At 42.4% G+C, this 21,430-nt stretch overlaps 1 protein-coding gene across 1 annotated transcript in view; it reads left to right on the top strand.

The window, feature by feature from the left end:
- Nucleotides 1-7,033: 7,033 nt before the first annotated feature.
- The window catches only part of SYNJ2 (synaptojanin 2), a 66,012-nt gene continuing 51,615 nt past the window's right edge, over nt 7,034-21,430 (top strand). The window contains exons 1-3 of the mRNA XM_063124499.1: nt 7,034-7,154; nt 12,773-12,859; nt 20,239-20,509. Coding sequence (XP_062980569.1) covers nt 7,034-7,154; nt 12,773-12,859; nt 20,239-20,509 — 479 coding nt within the window. The remainder of the gene's footprint in view (nt 7,155-12,772; nt 12,860-20,238; nt 20,510-21,430) is intronic.

Genomic DNA, 21,430 nt, shown 5'->3' with positions numbered 1-21,430 from the left:
TGCCATAGCTTTGTGCTGTTTTGTAATCCAGAGCTTCATGCTGCCACCCCTCACAAGAATGCTCATAGATTTGAAGGAGATTAAATAGTGTTGGGTTTTTTAAAGTTCAGGGCAGTGTCACAAAACCTAGGATTTATGGCACAAAACTTTAGGATAGGTTTTGAGGTGATTCCAAATTGTGGAGTTCCTTCCTGAATTAAATTTATATCCTGCCTTTTCACTAAAAACAGCGCTCAAGGCAACTAACAATAAAATACAGATAATACAAAATTATAATGAAATCACAAAAACACATGAATTAAAACACACACCCATTAAAACACATCAGTAGAAAATAAACAGCACACACCAGGCTAAAACTTATCTCAGCAAACAAGACAGCTTAAAAACCCAAAGCTTCTCTGAATAAAGATGCATTTGCCTCCTCGCAGAAGGATGATATGGACCTAGCCTGGTCTCCCTTGGCAAGGAGTTCCAGAGCCCAGGAGCAGCCACTAAAGAGATTCTCTCTCATGTTCCTGTCAATTAGGATCACATTACGCCAGTCCTTTTACAACTTCATTGGCTGCCAGTCCAGGTCTGGGCCGAAGTGCTGGTATTGACATTTAAAGCCCTAAACGGTTTGGGGCCAGGTTATTTGAAGGAACGCCTCCTCCCATATGTACCTACCCGGACCTTAAGATCATCTACAGGGGCTCTTCTCCGTGAGCCCCTGCCAAAGGAAGTGAGGCAGGTGGCTACTAGGAGGAGGGCTTTCTCCGCTGTGGCACCCCGGTTGTGGAATGAGCTCCCCAGAGAAGTCCGCCTGGCGCCTACACTGTACTCCTTTCGTCGCCAGCTGAAGACCTTTTTATTCACTCAGTATTTTAACACTTAATTTTAACTTAAATTTAAGTAATACTGTTTTAACTCTGTATTTTAACCTTATATCAATTTTGCTGCGTGGTTTTATCCTGGTTGTGCTTTTTATATTGTATTTTGTATTTGTGTTTTTAACTTGTTGGTTGTTTTATGATGGTTTTAATTTTTGTGAACCGCCCAGAGAGCTTTGGCTATTGGGCGGTATAAAAATGTAATAAATAAATAATAAATAAATAAATTATGCCTCTGATAGTGGTGAAGGGCTCTGATAGTGGTGAAGAGAGTGAAGGGCTCTCCCAAGGGTCTTTTAAAACCCAGACAGGCTTGTATGGGAGAATGGGGTCTTTAAAACAGCTTGGACATAATCTACACAAAGCAGGATATTCCACTATGAAAGCAGTATATAAAAGGCAGGAGCCATACCAAGCAAGATATTGCACTACGAAAGCGGTATATGGTATATGTGTCAATAGGCCCCAACAGTTGTCAGTGCACTTCAATACCGCTATAAAGCAGTAATATAGCTCCTGCCTTTTATATATCACTTTCATAGTGCAATATCCTGCTTGGAGTGGATCAGGCCTTGTTCCCAAGTCATGCAATGTACATAAGTCATAGAGCAGCACTTTGAATTGTGCCCAGAAAGAGACTAGAAGCCAGTGAAATTGTTGTAACAAGGGAGTTGCATGATCCCTATAACCAGCCGGAGTCAATAGTTTGGCCGCAAAGTTTTGAGCAAGCTAAAATTTCCAAACTAAGCCATGTGTCATTACGGCCAAATCTGACATCTCCAGGATTATCAGGTTTGGTGCATGAGTCTTAACTATTGCAAACACATTCCTTCTGAAGCCTGGGCATCCAGATACCAGCTGAATCCAGGAGTACACCCAAGATGCAAACCTGAGTCTTCAAGGGAAGTGTAACCCCAGCCAACACAGGCTGAATCCGTGCTCCCTGCTCTGCTTTTTGACTAATCAGGAGCACCTCTGTCTTGTCTGGATTAAGCTACAATTTACCCTCATCTGCCCATTATGGATATCTAATACCAGTTTAGAACTTGAACATCCTCCTTAGATTTAGATGGAAAAGAGATAGAGTTGGTATCATCAGTGTAAATGGTGACACTGAACCTTGAAACATCCCTTATTCACTCAGTTAGTGTCCACCCCCCCCCAGCTGCTTTTATAAGACAGGAGGGGCAAGGGGCAAGCACACATATTGTAAGTCTCAACTATCCAAGTACCCTGTTCATATCCTCCATTCAATGTCCAGAAGAAGTTTGTAGTTAACATTCCTTGGAGATTGAACCTCAGACCTTCTGCATGTAAAGCATGTGCTCTTCCCTTTGCCCTCCCCCACAATATGTGTGGTTGCCAGCACACACCTATGCATATCTACTCAGAAGTCAATTCCATAGAGTTCAATGGTATTGGTATTTTCTCCTAGGTAAGTGTATATATATTGCAGCCTGCATGTCGCATTTTGTTTGGATCTCAGCAGCTGAGAGACAGCTCTTTTATATCCTGCTGAAATTGTGTGTGTGGTGTGTGGGTTTACTAATGCATGTCATGTGTGACAGTGATGTACACTCACATCAAAGGGTTTGTAAAACTAAACCAAAGACAAGAATGGGTTGTATTTTTACATTCAGTAATTATGCAGCAAAGATAACAGTGGAATTGTTTACAACTGACTAAGAGTAGAGTTTAAAAAGCTATTCAAAACACAGACCAAACCCTACTGCTGAAAAAACAATTAACAATAGTTTGAATGGAAGAAATAGGGAGTGTGAAGCCTACATCTTGAGAAATGAGTTGAATATTTTTTTCCCTTCCCAAAACATTGGTTTCTCAAAACATAGGCTTCTTTGCAGATGACACAAAATCGGGTGGGATAGCTAATACACTGGAAGACGGAAACAAACTTCGAAGTGATCTTGATAGGTTGGAGCTCTGGGCTGAAAAGAACAGAATGAAATTCAATAAGGATAAATGCCAAGTTCTACACCAAATGCACTGTTTCAAGATGGGGTGAGAAGGATCTTGGAATTGTTGTAGATCACATGCTTAATATGAGCCAACACCGGGATGTGGCTGCAAAAAAAAAAAAAAATGCTATTTTGGGCATCACCATCATCATCATCATCATCATCATCATCATCATCAATCTATATACTGCCCCATAGCAGAAGCACTCTGGGCAGTTTACAAAGATTAAAATACTGAACATTAAAAACCAATATATATTAATAGATGTATCACTTCCAAATAACATGAAGTGTTGGTTTCCCTCTATTCAGCACTAGTTAAGCCTCATCTTGTGTACTGCGTCTGGTTCTGGGCACCACAATTCAAGAAGGATGCAGACAAGCTAAAGGGGGTTCAGAGGAGAGCAACGAGGATGATCAGGGGTTTGGAAACAAAGCTCTACAAGGGGAGACTGAAAGAACCGGGCATGTTTAGCCTAGAGAAGAGAAGGCTGAGGGGAGACATGATAGCACTCTTCAAGTCCTTGAAAGGTGGTCACATGGAGGAGTGCAAGGATCTCTTCTTGATCATCCCAGAATGCAGAACATGGAATAATGGACTCAAGTTACACAAAGCTTCCTGACTGTTATAGTACGAGAATGGAACCAATTACCTAGGGAGGTTGTGGGCTCTCCCACATTAGAGGCATTCAAGATGCAGCTGGACAGCCATCTGTCAGGTAAGCTTTAATGTGGATTGTTGCATTGAGCATGGGGTTGGACTCGATGGCCTTATAGGCCCCTTCCAATGTACTATTCTATGATTCTTTGACTTGTTCAGTCTATCAAGTCCTGTCCCCCTGCCGTTGTTTTAAGTATAACCATTGTGGCTATGTGTGTTATCCTAAAACTACAGCCCTGAAAGATCTGAGCCATCTATATAGTGTAAACAAAACACTATTGTGTGGTGTCAAGCCACATCTCTTGTCTTTTGTTTAGTGAACAGATAAAGATGTTTCCTCATTTGAGCACTAATATCTGGAAGAGTTTCTCCAATGGCCCATTAAGATTGGGGACCAGGAGACTTAGGCTGGATAGGGCTGAGAAGCTTTCTGTGAAGTACAGGGATGGGAGTGAAATAAGAAAACAATTCAGATTCAGGATATAGATATATCTGATTTTTGTACCTTAATAGTAAAAAGGAGCCATGAGATTGCAGGTGGGTGGGGGCTTCGAAATGACACAATTTTTATATTGGGGAATTGATGCTGCTTTACATGCTAGTGCAATCTGTCTGCAGAAAAAGATATCTCTATTATAGATGTACCAATTGTTTCTCAGGGTGGAGGTTTCAGATTTTAGCAGGTACCTAAAAAAACTATTTTGTCACTAATTATGGACAATAGAACAAAATTAATTTAGTTCTTCCACATTTCTAAAAACTTATTATCTGCATGAGCCTTTAGTTTGACACCTGCAGTGTGCATGGTGCAGGTGAACATTAGAACCCACAAAATTGCACTTGTATGGACACACCCCATTTCATTTCAAAGAACAATAGCTGTTTTCTTTTTGATAGGTGAAAAGAAAAATATGCACTCCGGACAATATTCTGAAAGAGGAATTTCAGCCGTGGGCAATTCTTGTATTTGCTCTGAAGCCAAGCTCTTTGTGCCAAGTGCCCTTTCTTCATAGTTCATTTTCAATACCAAAGTCCCCATACATGACATAGGGTCAGAGAGATTTAACTCCATGCTGCACGACCTCTCATCTTGGTCATGGGTGAGCAACCTCTGGCCCCACAGAGGTTGCCCATCTGGCTTTGACTCTGCAGCCCTTGCCTACTCCACTCCCCTCTCTGAGCCCTATCCCCTGGCCTGGAGAAGGATTTGGGGAGTGGCAGTTACACACTCATCCAGCACTTGCAGGAACTCCTGCAAGTGTTGTAATAGTGGACTTTGTCATTCTTTGCCTTGGCCATGTGGAGAAGGTGAAAGACAAGGGAAGATGGTCTGAGCAGCTTCGCTTGCCTCACATCCTCTTCCTCCAATGGGAGCACAGTGAATCCAATTCCTGGCAGAGGGGCCATGTGGACCAGCCATTTGGCACACCCACCAGGAACAAATGACATCAGGAAACGTGGCCCTATCGCTGATGTCAGGGGGTTTGACTACACCCTTTTGACATCATCCAGCCTATTGAAGGCTGGTAGGGGGGTCATTCCCCCCCCATCCACCCAATTTTGGTTGCCCACCTATGATCTAGATCAGGGGCTGGCAGAAATATGTTTTTGACCTCAGCTCCCAGAAGCCCCTGCCAGCATGGCCAATAGTCAGGAATGCTGGGAGCTGAAGTCGAAAATGTTTATTGATCTACTTTCTGCCTACCCTGATCTAGGTTATAGGTTCCTTTTGGGGTTTATATACTGGTGGTTGTGTGCTGTAATATAGTACAGAATATTAGAGTGCTGTGATTGGGTGCACGCATAGTTAAAATACTGTGCTCCTTTGTGGTCGCATGGTCAGAGCTCATCTCACAGCTCCTCCATCTGTTTTCATCTCCATACTGTCAATTCTTTCTTTCTCCCTCTTTCCTTACCTCTTGCTGCCCCCACAGGGTACACATCCACGGTTTCCTCCTACAAGTAAATTGAACCATTGAGAAAAAGGGTGCCCAACCATTTGCTCACACTAAGGGAATATCAACCAATCATCCATTACTATTAGATGAAGTCAATTTTTCTCTCTCTTCTCCTCCACCATTGGCAATATTGAAGCGAATATTGGGCTGCGTAATGATAGACAAGATACCATCAATGGAACTGTCCAAATGAAACTATATTGTCCAATTTGACTGTACATTTGTACAAAGTTACACTATAAACTCAGCAATATTATTTATTTGGAAAGAATACCTTCTCCATGAGTCACAGTCAGAAGTGTGCAAGAGAGGGAGAAGCCCAACTAATTATCCCCATCTCAAATTCCTATGATAGAGGAATTTTTGAACATGGTGGTAAAGTTTTCTGCATGTTTAACCTTGTTAATGTTTGAAATATGCCACATGATTCTGCGAAAACACGAGGTTTGGGGGTTACTACCTCCATTCAAAGGTATGTATTACAGTCTTTCTAGCCTATACTGGCCATGTAAGAAACTTCTACAACTAGCACTAAATATCCATATCCATGACAGGTATTCAACACTGGGTCCAAAAAAACAAAACAAGAGCATGAACGGCTAGTTAGAAAGGTTAACTAGTGCGCAGGAAGTGAGGAAGAATACAAGGGAGGGGAAGTGAAAATTCTGGCTGATAGCCAGTCCAGCTGTCTCCCCCGCTCCCCTCCCTCCTTTCCTGGCTTTCTCTTTGCTCATCAATCTCTGTTCCGGAGTGAAAACAGCACCGCAGATACCTCTCCTCTAGGGGGAGCCAGTGTGATACTCTTGCCGTTCCTCGGGTGGGAAACGGGGAGGAGAGACAACGGCTCTCACCTGTCCCCCGAGGAGGAGTAAGAGGCGGAGACTCGAGGAACTTGAACTCGTCCAGAAAGTTTACACAGGAAAAAGTAAAAGAGAGCGGCGTGGAAGAAAGAGGGAGGACAAGGACGACGTCGCCGCCGCCCAGGGCGGTTGTGGGAGACAGGGAGGGATTTTCCAACGAGGAAACAGAAAGTCCGGAAATTGAGCAAGAACAACTTGCGCGAGGGGGACATTTCCAAAGGTTTCCCCTCTTTTCCAGCGGAGGAGCATCAATCCCCTTTTTAATTTCTCCCTCCCACCCTCGATTTGGGACTACGAACCTACTTGACTTACACAAAGGGAAGAATCGGCTGCGACTTGTCCTCAGAAAATGCCCTCGCCGCCCTAAGGAGACAGCTAAGTATTCCACTCTCCCACGAGGGTGGCAACTTTCTGGGAAAGGGGCAACCTCAGCAGGGTTTTTTGGTTGGACCTCGTCTCGACTCTTTTCAAACTTTCCTTTAAAAGCAGCAGCAGCAGCAGCAGGAGGAAAGTTGTCGCCCCGTTTTTCTTTGGAACTCACTTCTGGCAGCTGAGGCGTGGGCGACCATTTCCCTCTCACCCGCCGAATCTTTGGTGACTATTTTGGCGCGCGGGCACTACCAAAAGGCATTTCCTGCCCGCAGCCCCTCTGGGGCGGACTGGCTTTACCCCTCCTCTCCCCGCCCCCTCATGGAAAGCAGCCTCCATGGCTCTGAGCAAAGGGCTGAGGCTGCTGTGGAAGCCGGAACCCACCCCGAGTGGCTTGCTGGAGGCACGCGGGCGCCAAGACTGCCTGCTGCTGGAAGCCGGCACGATGGCCACCCTCAGTAAGTGCCTCGCGCCGAGGGAGGGGCGGGCGGATGGGCGAGAGGGCGTGGTGACCCCGCTGCTCTTGGCGCGCACCTGCTGTTTCCATCTGCTGTGTGCGCAGGTGAGGTATAGGAGGGAGGGAGGAGGAGGCGCAGGCTAGGCAAAAGAGCCCTGCTGGGTCAGACCAAAGGCCCGTCAGTTGTCCAGCATCCTGTTTCCCACAGGGGCCCACCAGTCAGAGGCCCACAAGGAAGGCGTGAAGGCAACAGCTATTCAGAGCTACACTTGCCTCTGACCTAGAGGGCTGTTTTAACTGCTATAAGGCCAACAGCTAATAAAAGACCCATCCTGGAAGAATGTGTGCGATTCCCCCCTTTTAAAGCCATCCATGCCAATGGTCATCACTACATGTTGCTGCAGGGTGGCCAGCCCAGGACATTTTATTATATGGCACCTCCGACCTAGCCAAGATGCATAGTACTAAGGCTGGACAATTTATTTTGCCATCTGAGGTAGAAAATCTCAGGAGTCTCTCTCTCTCCCCCCTGCCCCCCCCCCCCCGATAATAATAACTTAAATAACTAACAATTTGCTTCCCTTTCATGACATCTAAAATCAGCTGCCCAAGGCAGCCACCTCACTTTTCCTAACTGTAGGGCTGGCCCTGTCTTGCTATCAGGCATTCTGTAAATTAATTATACATGTTGTATCATGCTGGGTGATGAAAAAGAAGGAGGCAGAGGTGTGAATTTGATATGACAAGGAGCGGGTATGGCATTTTGCTGTCAGACGTTCAGTTGCATTATCCTGCCTGCAGCTGACTTTTGGAAAGTCAAGAGAAGGAACTACAAGCTCTCCCTCCAGACCTCAAGGTCTCCATCCCTTATCATCATCTGTTGAGTCACCTGTTGAAAGCAAAGCCAACAAGGCAGGCCTACAAAAGAGCATTCTCCAAGCTGGTGCCCTCCAGATACTTTGTACTACATCTCCCAGCACTCCTGACCAGTGTCAATGCTGACTGGGGCTGATGGGAACATCAGAAGAGCTATGCTGGATCAGACCAAAGGCCTGTGCAGCTTTATTTTCCCACAGTGGCTAGCCAGATGCCTCTGGAAGCCCACAAGCAGGACATGAGTGCAATAGCACCCTCCTTCTTGTGTTTCCAAGCAAGTGGTATTCAGAGGCATTAATATTTTATAATACTCTGTCCCTCTCATTTCTTCCCTGAGTCTGTTCTGCTTCACTTGAGAGTCTTTGTAGGGATACAAACCCATCAATTATGCATTATTGTTATTACCGGCCCTATGCTGTTAGAGTTCAGCATGCTGCACATATCTAGAAGATGTCCATCTGAGTGTAATGTTAATTTAAAAAAAAAAAAAGTCTTGCAGATGGCTAGACTTGTGAATTCTGATTTCTGGAGTAATTTAAATTTCAACAGCACAATCCTTTGCATGTCTACTCAGATGTAAACCCCAGTGAGTTCAATCAAACTGTGTCCCAGATAAATGTGTATAGGATTAAGATGCCTTAAAATTACTACTCATTAGCAAAGCAAGCATAGGATTGTATTTTAGTTTGCTAAACCTATCTGCACTACATGCAACAGACTCCCTCAATTTCAATGCCACTTGATTCCAAGGATTCTAGAAGAACTTTAATATCCACAAAGAGCAGTAGTGTGGTTTTGCATTACCAAGGAAGAGCCAAGGAAGGCATGTAAATTCCTGTCATGGTCAGGACCTGTAACTACATCTTCTAACTGCATTTCCATTGCATTAGGTTTGATATAGCAAGGAGATCAGATTGGAGGTCTTATTGCATATTCATGGCCTTTCCATATGCTGGTTAAAGTAGAACTTCCATGTTCAAAGGCAGTATATCACAGAGTGCCAGATGCTGGTGACAAACAACAGGGGAGGTCTGTTACTTGTGGCCTTCCTTGAGACATCTGATTGGCTACTGCTGGGAACAGGATACCAGAGTAGCTCTGTTGGATCAGACCAAAGGCCTGTCTTGTCTGGATTTTGTTCCCATCTAGTCCAGCCTTCTGTTCTCACAGTGGCCAACCAGATGCCTCTGGGAACCCCACAAGAAGGACGTGAGAGCAGTAGCACCCTCCCAGTTGTGTACCCCAACAACTGGTGTTCGGAAGCACACTGGCTCTGATATCGAAAGTAATATGATTAACAGCTATTGCTAGCGTTATCCTACATGAATTTGTTTAATCTTTTTTTTAAAGCCACCCAAATTGACAACCATCACTACAACTTGTGGTAACAAATTCTATAGTTTAGCTGAGTCTCTGTAAGGTCAAAAGACTGCCTATTTGTCATCCCTCAAGTCTGGAGATGAGGTGCCTGAAGGCAAAGAGAGAAAGTAGGATCACACTATAAAAAAGCCCATTCAAGAATGCAAAATATTTGTGAAAAATAAAAGGGTTGTGTCATTAGTTCTATCAATCAGTACAACCACTTCTGGAGAGAAACATTACTTGTGAAGCTTTTATCTCCTGGTCTTACCCCTGCATGTGCATGCACACCCACCCATACAGGCTAGGGCAAGATTGGGAAGTTATTTGGCAACTGCCTGCACCCCAGGGAAGCCAGCCTCAGATTCAAACACTGTGACCCTGTTCAGGCTATGACCCTGTTCAGCCTAAGCCGTGGTTAGGCTGCTAATCCTTTTGCAGTGAACGGTTGGTTAGTGAGTGTGTTTAAACTGTGGTTATGTAGACATCATGGTTAGGAATGGTTCACATGACACGCTAAGCCATAATGTTTAGCTCAAAATGCTTAACTACCATGGCTTAGTATGTCATCTGAACAGGGTCATTAAGTCTGAATAGTACCGTGCCGTGCATGACTTACACAGCATACCCATGAACATGAACTTTTTGCACATTAACTGCAACCATTAATTTTTTTTACAAAACACAGATTTTTGCTCTCAAATGATTGCTATCTTTAAAATGTAGTTTCCGTATGATCTTCCAAAGAGTGAACAATCTGAATGTTTTGTTTCTTTTGTTGTTTCCAAACCATTAAGTGTATTGTGCTAGTCAAAGACAAACCTTGGAATAAGGGCTTCATTTGCTGCATTAACTGATATGCTATTTTAAACAGATTTCTACTTGCTGATTCAAACCAGGGAATAAACTTTGTGGTTTCAACCCACTTTTCTTCTATGAGGGTTAGGGCAAAGTTCAAAAACTGCTTGGATTCTCAAAACTTGTTTACATTCTTAAATGTCAAGTCATTCACTTTATTTTTTACAGTTCTATTGGCTATCGTTACAATAATTCTTTTGTCCAGTGAAGCAAGAAATGTCCTGATCCAGTGACTCCAGTGTATGTTCATTGAATGCAGGAACACAATGGGAATCCCAGTTGTATGCACAGATAATTCTTTGGTGTTAGATTCATCTTGCAGAAATTTGGATAATCCCTGAAATGTATTCTACTATATGTAGGTCTGTAGCCAAGATGCCTTCCTTAGGGATGCATTCCCCTCTGGCCCTTCCTATACTTCCCTTGATTTGCCCCAGAGATAGGTTGTTTACACAAAACTGATAATGCCTAAAATGTAGGAGCAGTACATGTAGCTATGTAGCCAAGATGCTCAATCTGTAAGGAGAGACTTTTTAGGGAAGCATTCCAATAACTGTATATTAACAGGAGATAGACAGTTCACACCCCAATTTTTGCTAGACAGTGCAAAAGAAGAGGTTGTATGCCTTACCCATGGTGAAAGAAGTCTAATGGCCTGATCCTATGCACCCTTCCTTAGAAGCAAGTCCCAGTGACTTCAATGGGACTTACTTGCGACTTGTAGGATGAATGGGTCTTATAGTACCATTTTTACTTGCCTCTGTACTTGGCGCTTTGTATTCTACCATTTGTAGCACAATACATCACTCCCCAAATACTGTCATTTTCAGAATTTCAAAAATTGTGTTTACATCAGCAAATCTGCTTATTTTGTAAACTTGAATACAAATTCTAACCAGTTCTAAAAGAGACAATGTTGTGAACCAGCACATTGTTGGTATGTTCCAGCATTTGGTACCAGAGACACCAGAAATTTGCCTACATAATGAGAACAATTATACTTAGAACAGGTGTACAAAACCTGAGGCCTACAGTACCAATCCAGCCCTCCAGGGTTTCCCAGATGACCACAACCCTTTATCTGGCCCCACCCCTTTTCCATTGACCAACCATCATCTGGTGGTTTCCTGACCTTTGTGCAGTTTTTCCCTATTCTGAAAGGTCGAAATCCCTCTCCTAAGGTTTAGTTACTGGCGGTAAGAGATTAAAGCTAAAATATGCTGGTATTTTGGACCCCACCCCAAGAGCCTCTCCGATATGGGCTGAAAGAGGTTCAGCACCATTGTCTTAGAAAATATGCCAACAGCACAATTTTCAAATGTGCATTAAGGACATAAGAACAGCCATGCTGGATCAAACCAAGGGTCCATCCAGTCCAGCACTCTATTCATACAGTGGCCAACCAGCTGTTGACCAGGGACCCACAAGCAGGACACGGTGCAACAGCACCCTCCCACCCATGTTCCCCAGCAACTGGTGTATATAGGTTTACTGCTTCTGATACTGGAAGTAGCACATAGCCATCACAACTAGTAGCCATTGATAGTCTTCTCCAGGAATTTATCCAACCCCCTTTTAAAGCCATCCAAATTGGTGGCCATCACCACATTTTGTGGTAGTGAATTCCATAGTTTATGCACTGTGTGAAGACATACTTCCTTTTATCTCTCCTGAATCTTCAACACCCCCTCCAATTCAAATTACAGTCCCCCTAGACCCACACGCACAAACATAATCAATACAGAAACTTCAGTTCTCTAGTCATATACTATACTTGCCTCAAATCTTAGCCATATCCATCTACATAAGTCTGCCTTAAGTCTGTGTTAGGCCTCTGGGTGCCTCTGGGAAAATCCCTATAATTGCAAACTAACCTAAACCAGGGGTAAGCAACCTTTTTGGACTTTGGCCACATCAGGCAGTTTGAGAAACCGATCTTGACAACAGCACAAAATGGCTGCCATGGCATAGCAAAGACCAACTAAACTGCCCCAAAGAAGCAAAGGTGAGGTCTGAGCCTGAACACACTAAACAACTCCTTTGAATCCTGCTTTCAGCACCAACAGAAACCTATTTCACTGTGATCCCATTTGCCAGTAAGAAAATGTTAATAGAAAAAAGAAAGGGTGGGATAGAATACCTTGGTGGGCAACAAGAAAAAAAATATTATTTATTTATTTATTTATTTATATAGCACCATCAATGTACATGGTGCTGTACAGAATAAAACAATAAAATAGCAAAACCCTGCCGCATAGGCTTACATTCTAATAAAATCATAATAAAACAATAAGAAGGGGAAGAGAATGCACCAAACAGGCACATGGTAGAGTAAAACTAACAGTATAAAAGTCAGAACAAAATCAAGTTTTAAAAGCTTTAGAAAAAAGAAAACTTTTTAGCTGCCTATTCCTTGCTTAAATCATAGGCTTAAAGACGTTTAGTTTTCACCTGTTTTTGTTATCCTACTGTAATGTCATAGGATGAATAACTAAAGAATTGTCTTTTATTCTGTGATTTCTTCAGCTCCTGAAGAAAAGGAAGAAATTAAAGGGCAATATGAGAAGCTCATGGATGCTTATGGATGCTTAGGAGAACTCCAGTTAAAATGTGGTGAGTGTCTGATTTATTTACTGTCATTGTAGAAAAAGCTGATAAATAATGTGTGCACTAATTGAAAACAGTTTTTGCTTAACCTTCAAATACTAATTTTTAGAAGGAGATGTGTTTGTGCTTTATTGGATTAAAGGGAATTGATAAGTAATGGCTATTTTTAGGGTTTCTTTTTTAAACTTTCAATTACTTGATAAAACCTTCTGGAATAAATGTGAAAACAACTTTTATTTCTTTCATCAACAGTGTTGATCCTTAGTTGCCTTGGTCTACTGGTTGCCCTAAGCATAGTTAGTTGGGAGTAAGCCATATTGAACTCATGTGGATGTACCACATAATAAATGCTTAAGATCATCATTTTGGTCTCATTAATAGGAGTGCTAGCTCCTAGCCTTCTCACCCTATGGTTGTGTTCGCATATGCTTTGTATCTGTTAGGGATACCTATATTCAACGGGTGAAAACTCTCAAATTGCATCTCTACAGCAACAGAAAAATGATACCTTCTGAATGTCTCCCTAATAAATAGCTATGAAAAACAGAGGTAACATTGCCACTTTTCTTATGGACAGAGGCTCTGTGCCTTGACAGATAGAAATGCAGCAAGTAAGCCCTTTTCTGGCATGGAAAGTTGCACCTGTTCAGTTTTTGTCTGTCATAAAGCTGTTAAAAGTACAGAACTCTCTTGCCCATAAAAACATGGCAATCTCAGCAGAGCTCCCTTATCACCAGCTTTACTGAATAATATATTATTCCTTTTTATTTTGAATGGCTAGCCTTATGACAGCAGTTCGTGGCTAACTAAGACCACAACCCTGCAATCAGCAATCTTTTCTGTTTGATTACTTCCTAATTTCAGTTTCTTGAACATAGCATTTTTAGCTCAATGAACACAGCTCCCTCTTCAGAGTTCATGTTACAGCCATCAGTATGGGCTAGGGTTCCCAGGTCTTCACCTGGAGTTGCTACTATCCCTTTACAAGCTTTAAGGCAGTGAGAGAGGATATAGTCACAATAGGTGCAATCCTATGCATGTTTAGACAGAAAAAAGCCCTACAATCCCAGCATCCCCCAGCTAGCATAACAGGGAGTTGTTGGGCTTTTTTCTGTCTAAACATGCAACTGATTGCCCCTTAAGACTCCCTTTATCTGCCTGTTAAAGACAATAGAAGAGTATAGATGAGGGGACAATGCAACACCGAGGTGGATGGTGCAGCGGCTGGTTTGTCACTTGGGGCTTTGGAGTTTTGAATATGACAGGAATATCTCTGTCAATCCTGAATGTCCAAAATTGAAAATGAAAAGACTGCAGAGCTCATTCTGTCTCCCATAGTTTGGTCCTTTTCCTAGCTGACATACGCTTTTCTGAGTGTAAAAATATGTGAAGGATTTTGAAGAATATTTGAAAATTGTGGCTGGTAGGCTGGAGTGTGGGCAACTGAGCACAAGAGATCAAATTGGCCAGAAATCAAGTTTCCATTGTCCAGTAATTATAAAAGGGGGATGTGATGCTCTATAATGAAAAAGTATCCAAGAGATTGTGCAGCCTGCAGAAGGCCTGGCTTCCTTTACATGTGACTTTAAAAGTCTGCCTGCCCACTTCGCTTCTTGTTAGACGTTCTGTGTGTTTGGATGGCTGGTGCAAGGTGGATGGGTCCTGGTGCTCTCAGAGGGTAGAAAGCAGTTGAGCATGTCATATTTTCCGGAATGCCTGATGATAAAAGAGTAGTTCTAGCTCTGGCAACAGTAGCCTAGCCCAGCTACTAGGCGGAAAACTCGATAAGTCTTTTGAAATGTGTGTTAGTCACAGTATGGAGACTAGACAGCTTACTTGGCCTATACAGCAGACAAAAAAAAAGAAAAGAAAAGGCAGCATGACTGATCTGACTGGCTAATCGGACAGGAAGTCTTATATAATTCTGCAGAATGACTGCTGACGTTGGTTTATCAAACTAGCTTATCATCACTAGAAAGCAACTGTAGAAAGGCAAAATCATCCACTTAATTAAAGGAAGAATTGTATATTCAGGTTTGAGGCTGCCAAAGTTGAAAAGATACAAGCCTACCAATCTGGAGGAGCTGAGAGAGGCAGAGAGGTTTGCATACAAGACCTTTGGGGACCTGATAGTGGCATCACAATCCCTGGGTGAAAGAAAGAGACCAAGAAAGGGAACATTTTGTGCTCATCGTAGATAGTGTATGGCTGCCGGAAAAAGGCAAATCCCATGTTGGGCATAATTTTAAAAGAAAATAAAACTGTGAATATCATATTTCCTTTATAAAAATCTATGGTACGACAACACTTGGAATACAGTTCTGGTCACCACATCTCAGAAAGGATACTGTGGAGCTAGAAATAGTGAAGAAAGGGGCAACAAAATGATTAAGGAGCAGTAGCAATTCCTCTGAGTTTGGGATTGTTTATTTTTTAAAAAGGGTGAGTAAGGGGAAACATGATACAGGTGCACAAAATTATGCATGATTTGGAAAAAAATGGAAAGGGATAAGTTTTTCTTCCTCTCTCTTAGTATTAGAATCTGGGGTCATCCCATGAAGAGAATAAGACAGATAAAAGTATTGCTTCACATGGTGAATATTTAGACCATGGAATTCGCATGGGGAATATGAGACTGCCCAGAGAGCTTCGGCTATTGGGCGGTATAGAAATGCAATAAATAAATAAATAAATGAGAGGGAAGTTGGTATTGCACTCATGTCTTTCTGGTGAACTTCCCACAGGCAGCTGCCTGGAAGCTGTGCGAAGAGAATGTTGGATTAGATAGGCCTATGGTCTGATCTAGCATAGCTCTCCTCATGCTCTCATGTTCTTAGTTGTTCTGCATTTGTTCTATAAGGCGGTGGATTTTATAAAACTTGTCACCAGGTTAATGTTTATCAAAATCCAAATCTTGTATCCAGTCTGCTGAGCTAGAACAACTCACTAGATCACACTGTTTACCTTTGTTAGGATGGGCTGAAGCTAATAGCTATGTGTGTTTTGGGCTGTGCCCCAAAAGTGCTTTATATTAGCTGATACAATTTATGAAATTAATTCTAATCTGTATTTATATTGTCATTTAGCATAATGCATAATACAAACAGGTAGGAGACATGCATATAAAAAGAATATTCAGTACATGCCACAAACCACCATGGCTTAAATAAGCCCTGGCGTTTTGCAGTGGTCATGCAAACCTGGTCAGTGTGTTGCAGGACAGAACTATTTTCCTACTAATCAGGGCTCTTGCAGACCCCCTAAAGAATTTTCTTTTGATACATGGAAGGGTGGTGGTCACTGGCCAGAGAAGGATTTGATTCCAGTGATCGTGGCCAAATTACAGAATAGTGCTGATTCTGATTTTGTTGTATCCCAGAAATAAGACTGGGCATTGACTGAGAGGGAGGTCCTACCTTAAAGATAGGGCTTGCAGTACAAAAGAATGAACAAGAGTAGAATGAAGCATGGTAATTTAAAGCTAGTGAATGGGGGTCATCAACTGAGAAGTCTTTGAGGACCAAGGACTAAGGCTAAGCCCAGCAGCATGCACCAAAGGACTCTTCCTCTTGGCTAATCATGGGAGGCTACACCAGTTGAGCAAATGGTAAAGGAGGATACTTGGGTGGGCAGATGAAGCACCAAGAAAAATCTGCTAAATTCTATAGCAAGGGTCAAGTACCTCCCAGTCTCTGAAGGATAAATTACCACAGGAGAGGAATTCTTTCTCCTGATGCATCTGGAGAGCATCCCTCCATCCACTGTTCCACTATGCATGTGTACGTGCTTACTGTGAACAATTATTTTGGGAATGTGGACTAATGTTATTGTTTAGACTAGAGAGTGGAGAATGCCTGCTATGATAATAGTCTCTTAAGCCAAGTATACATAGGATATACATTTGGATGCATAGATACGTTGAAATAATAGGCTTATTGGACAGAATTTGTCTTAATACATTTTGGTTCCTTAGATGAAATATTAACATTACTGGCTGAGACTCCAGTACTGGGACTTGGCCTATACTGAGAATGCTTTGGCTCAGATGGGAATTAGAGTGGGCACCATTAGACCTGTGACTGGTATATCGGCTGTACTTGGCATAAGGACTAAAAGTCTTATGCCAAGTTGTCATATTGAACATAGGAAGCTGCCTTATACTGAGTCAGACTCTTGGACAATCTAACTCAGCATTGTCTACACTGCCAGGAAACGGCTCTCCAGGGTTTCAGGCAGGAATTTTTCCTGTGTCAGACAAAACTAGAAAACCTTCCAAATCACATGGTGAAAAGAAGAGACAAAGTAAAAAAATAGAGAGAGAGAGAGTTTTGTAAACAAAATTATAAAGTGTTGTTCCTCGGAGTAGCCCAATGCATTTTGGCCCTGTGCCATATATTTCTGGGCCTCCTTCAGGGGCTGTAGAAAAAGTGGACATTACAATGCATGAGTTTACATTTATAAACAAAACATCTTAAAAATCTTATTAAACATCATATACATAGGGTAGCTGTGCTTTTGGGCATGTTTACATCTAAGGGTGTAGAGGGAGTAGGGAGGATTGTGGACTTACTTGCTTCTGCAATCTTCCCCCAACATCTAGAGAGCAGCGCGATGTCCAGGAAGGGAGGAGGGATGTTGCAGACGCCATCCCCCCCCCGATCCACACAAAAAAAGGTAAAACAAAACAAAATGCACCCCACCCCTGCCATCCTGGGGATGGCGAAATTGCTCCCCCCCCCCCCACATGAGCATGGAGCCACCATGTTTCAGGCCCCGAGAGCACATGGCACACCAGCTGTGGTCCTTAGGATGGTCCCAGGACCGCAGCAAAAACCGGGATAACTGGGCAACCAGTTATCCTGGGGGAATGCAGGGGTCATCCCTGCCTGTCCCCAAGATCCCCAGTGTGTCATCCCCTGCCTGTCCCCAAGATCCCCTGTGGGACGACCCCGGGCAAAAGGCATGGTGAAGACATGTGCAGTGTATACTCACTAAAACATTTAAATATAGCCTGCAGAGATATCTGAAAAAATGTGTTTCCGAGATTAAATGTTGCAACTTTGTCTGCAGCAGCAACAGCCTTCACTCATTAATTGCAAGAAGGGGTTCCACAGGTACAGCAGGGCCGCAAGGCTATGCCATTGGCCCTGTCCTTACATTTTCATGTTCTCCTTGATGTCCATGCATAAATGTGGACATTGGTACGATTATAATCTATGTGTGTAAACTCTATGCACGTAGGCTTCTTCTGTGCAGAGATACACACAGAATGCATGGTCACTGGGAGAGTGGAGGCTGAAGTACAGTTGCTTCTGTCTTCGTGACTAACCACAGGGCACAAATGAATGTATTTGCCATTAGAACATAAGAACATAAGAAGTGTCCTGATGCTGGATCAGACCAAGGGTCCAGCACTCTGTTCACACAGTGATCAACCAGTCATCGGCCAGGGATGAACAAGCAGGGCATGGTGCAACAGCACCCTCCTACCCATGTTCCCCAGCAACTGGTGCACACAGGCTTACTGCCTCGAATACTGGAGATAGCACACAACCATCAGGGCTAGTAGCCTATGATAGCCTTTTCCTCCATGAATTTATCCAACCCGCTTTTAAAGCCATCCAAATTGGTGGCCATCACTACATCTTGTTGTAGTAAGTTCCATAATTTAACTATGTGCTGTATGAAGAAGTACTTCCTCTTATTTGTCCTGGATCTCCCACTAATCACCATTCATTGACTTCATTCTGAATACACATGCATACTACAGTTAAGAAGACAATATATGTGGGGCAGTATGGAACTTCTTGAGATCTAATACACTGATGTTGCAGGGTGTATGTGTGTGTGTGTGTGGGGGGGGGGAGATATGCTACAACCTTTTTACCCTGTTTTGCTTTGGACAGTATGGGGTGGGGGAGCTTTTACTTTTTCATCCCCTTTTTTAACTTTTTTCTAGAGTTGATGCAGGAGCCCCAATCCAGATTAGGAATTTTGTGTGGGAGCATTTAAAATGAAGATTGTGAGCCCTGTGCCTACTCTAGAGTAAAAATATATATCAATGACTCTTATAAATACAGATTTAAATACTGCCTGTTTTGGCCCTAAGTACTATGATCTCTAGAGATGGCTCTTTCATTAGTACTGTAATATTTATATTTTCTCTGCCTTTGGCTCAGGATAGTTTTTCAATGAGCTCCCATGGAAATTGCATGTTAGCATAACTTCAAATACTCTAGGCAAAATTTATGCCAGTAACCAGAAGCAAGTTTTTGCTTTGGTTGGATGTTTTTTTTTTTTTTTTTTTTTTTAAGTACAAGTTTTTTGTGGCAATTGAAACAGGTTTAGCAATGCAAACTGATCATACTTGCAAATTACGTGGTATGCAGCCCAGCTAGAATTATGACATAACTATTCAAATTAAGACATTTGTGAGGAACAAATACTGGGGTCATTGGCTAGCCTTAATTTTTTTAATAACTGCTCAGCGGGTCTTGGCCCTAGATTAGGTGTTCTTCTATTAGGAGTGAAACTGACTAAAACAAAAGCTAAAGGAGGAATGTGTGGCAATGGAGCATTGCCTCCCTATTATGAGTGAAAATGACTAAAGCGCTCCCACTCTCAGCTTCCCACTTGAAATGGCAGTCTTGGATATTCCCTTTTGAGCGGATTTACTCACAAATAAGTACCTTCATTTGTCATTCCAGGTGGCAATTTGTGGTGGACAATATTTTTCCCTCCATGTCTATTCAGATATTGTGATGGACGTTGCAGGGGAAATGAGTACCGCTTTAATGAGGTACTCGCTGTTTCCTATTTATAAAACAAAAATCAATTAGGGATACTCCCAAAATGAGATACGGACTGCCCCAGCTGTTCCCTGGACGCAGGGTCTTGCTATTTACTGTGTATAATCTGTACAGCACCATGTACATTGATGGTGCTATATAAATAAATAAATAAATAATAATAATAATAATAATAATAATAATAATAATAATAATAACTTGGGGGAAACAGCTGGCTTGGGCATACATTTACACAGGTTGTTTTCCTTTTACAACAGGATGACTGATTTGGGGGTTAATGCAATATTCCTATTCACACCGATACATTCTAGCAAAGTAATGTCCTCCTTCCAAAGATTTATGAATTTAATCACACCAACATAGGTTTCTACCATCTCTCTAGTGAGTCTTAAACAGATGAAGTTCATCTCATCTCTGGCCTCTGGTAAACTACTAGCTTCGACAAGATCTTATTTGTCAGCTTCTGAAACATAAAATGTAGCATGGGTGACTGACAGGCAGCCTTTACAGATAAGGCCCAGAATAGTATAACCATTTGTATTCTTATGTAACTGTGATGTACTTGTCACTTTCTAGGCAACACTACTCTGCATTTTCTGGTCCTTGTGACAGGCTGTACATCAGTGGGAAAAATCCTTGATGCTGAAGTTTACAGAATCACAGCAACAGAATTCTGTCCTCTCCAGGAAGAAATTAAGGAAGAGGATCGTGTTTCTGCTTTGAAGAAAATTCTGAGTTCTGGAGTGTTCTTTTTCTCTTGGCCAAATGCAGGATCAAATTTTGATCTCACTGTCCGAGCCCAGAAGCAGGGTGATCACAACTATCAAACTGGAAATTCATTCTTCTGGTTAGTACTGCATGTCACATCCTAGTTTTGGCCAGCCCTTGGCTAATCTGCCCAGGGAATCCTGCTACTGCACACACACTTGTCATGGAGGAATTGAATGTTTCTAGATGTAAAATAAACCTTGGAAAGCTGCATTACTATTATAACTAAAGAGAATGCTTTTGTGGGAGGAACAGCGTCCCCGTTCAGAAAACATGCTAAACCACGCTGCTTAACCACAAAATGGTTAATGGAATGCATTGACCTTAATGCATTCCATTAACTATTTTGTGGTAAAGCAGCGTGGTTTAGCGTGTTGTCTGACCCAGGCCAATGTCATATATCTAAAACAGTGGTTCTCAACCTTCCTAATGCCGCGACCCTTTAATACAGTTCCTCATGTTGTGGTGACCCCCAACCATAAAATTATTTTCGTTGCTACTTCATAACTGTAATTTTGCTACTGTTATGAATCGTAAATATCTGATATGCAGGATGTATTTTCATTGTTACAAATTGAACATAATTAAAGCATAGTGATTAATCACAAAAACAATATGTAATTATATATTGTGAAATATTTATTTCTAATTACAAATAAATGACCATCGGAAATATGTGTTTTCCGATGGTCTTAGGCGACCCCTGTGAAAGGGTCGTTTGACCTCCAAAGGGGTCGCGACCCACAGGTTGAGAACCGCTGATCTAAAACTTAGACTGCAGTCCCGTGCACATTTACATGGCAGTAGGTCCCACTGAGCTCATAGGGAAGGATTGGATTGCCTACATACACAACAATACCAGAGCTTTAAGGGCCGGTTCACACATATCCCAGTGTGTACCTTTAATGCGAACCAGAGTTTGTGAGCCTGAGGTTGCTCCAGTCCACTCACTGTGTGTATGAAGCAGTCATGAATGTTTAAATGTTTTTGTTGCAACTTA

Source organism: Elgaria multicarinata, chromosome 4 (genome assembly GCF_023053635.1).
Source record: "Elgaria multicarinata webbii isolate HBS135686 ecotype San Diego chromosome 4, rElgMul1.1.pri, whole genome shotgun sequence".
In the NCBI taxonomy this organism is placed as follows: Eukaryota; Metazoa; Chordata; class Lepidosauria; order Squamata; family Anguidae; genus Elgaria; species Elgaria multicarinata.
This window is presented reverse-complemented; position numbering and strand designations above follow the sequence as displayed.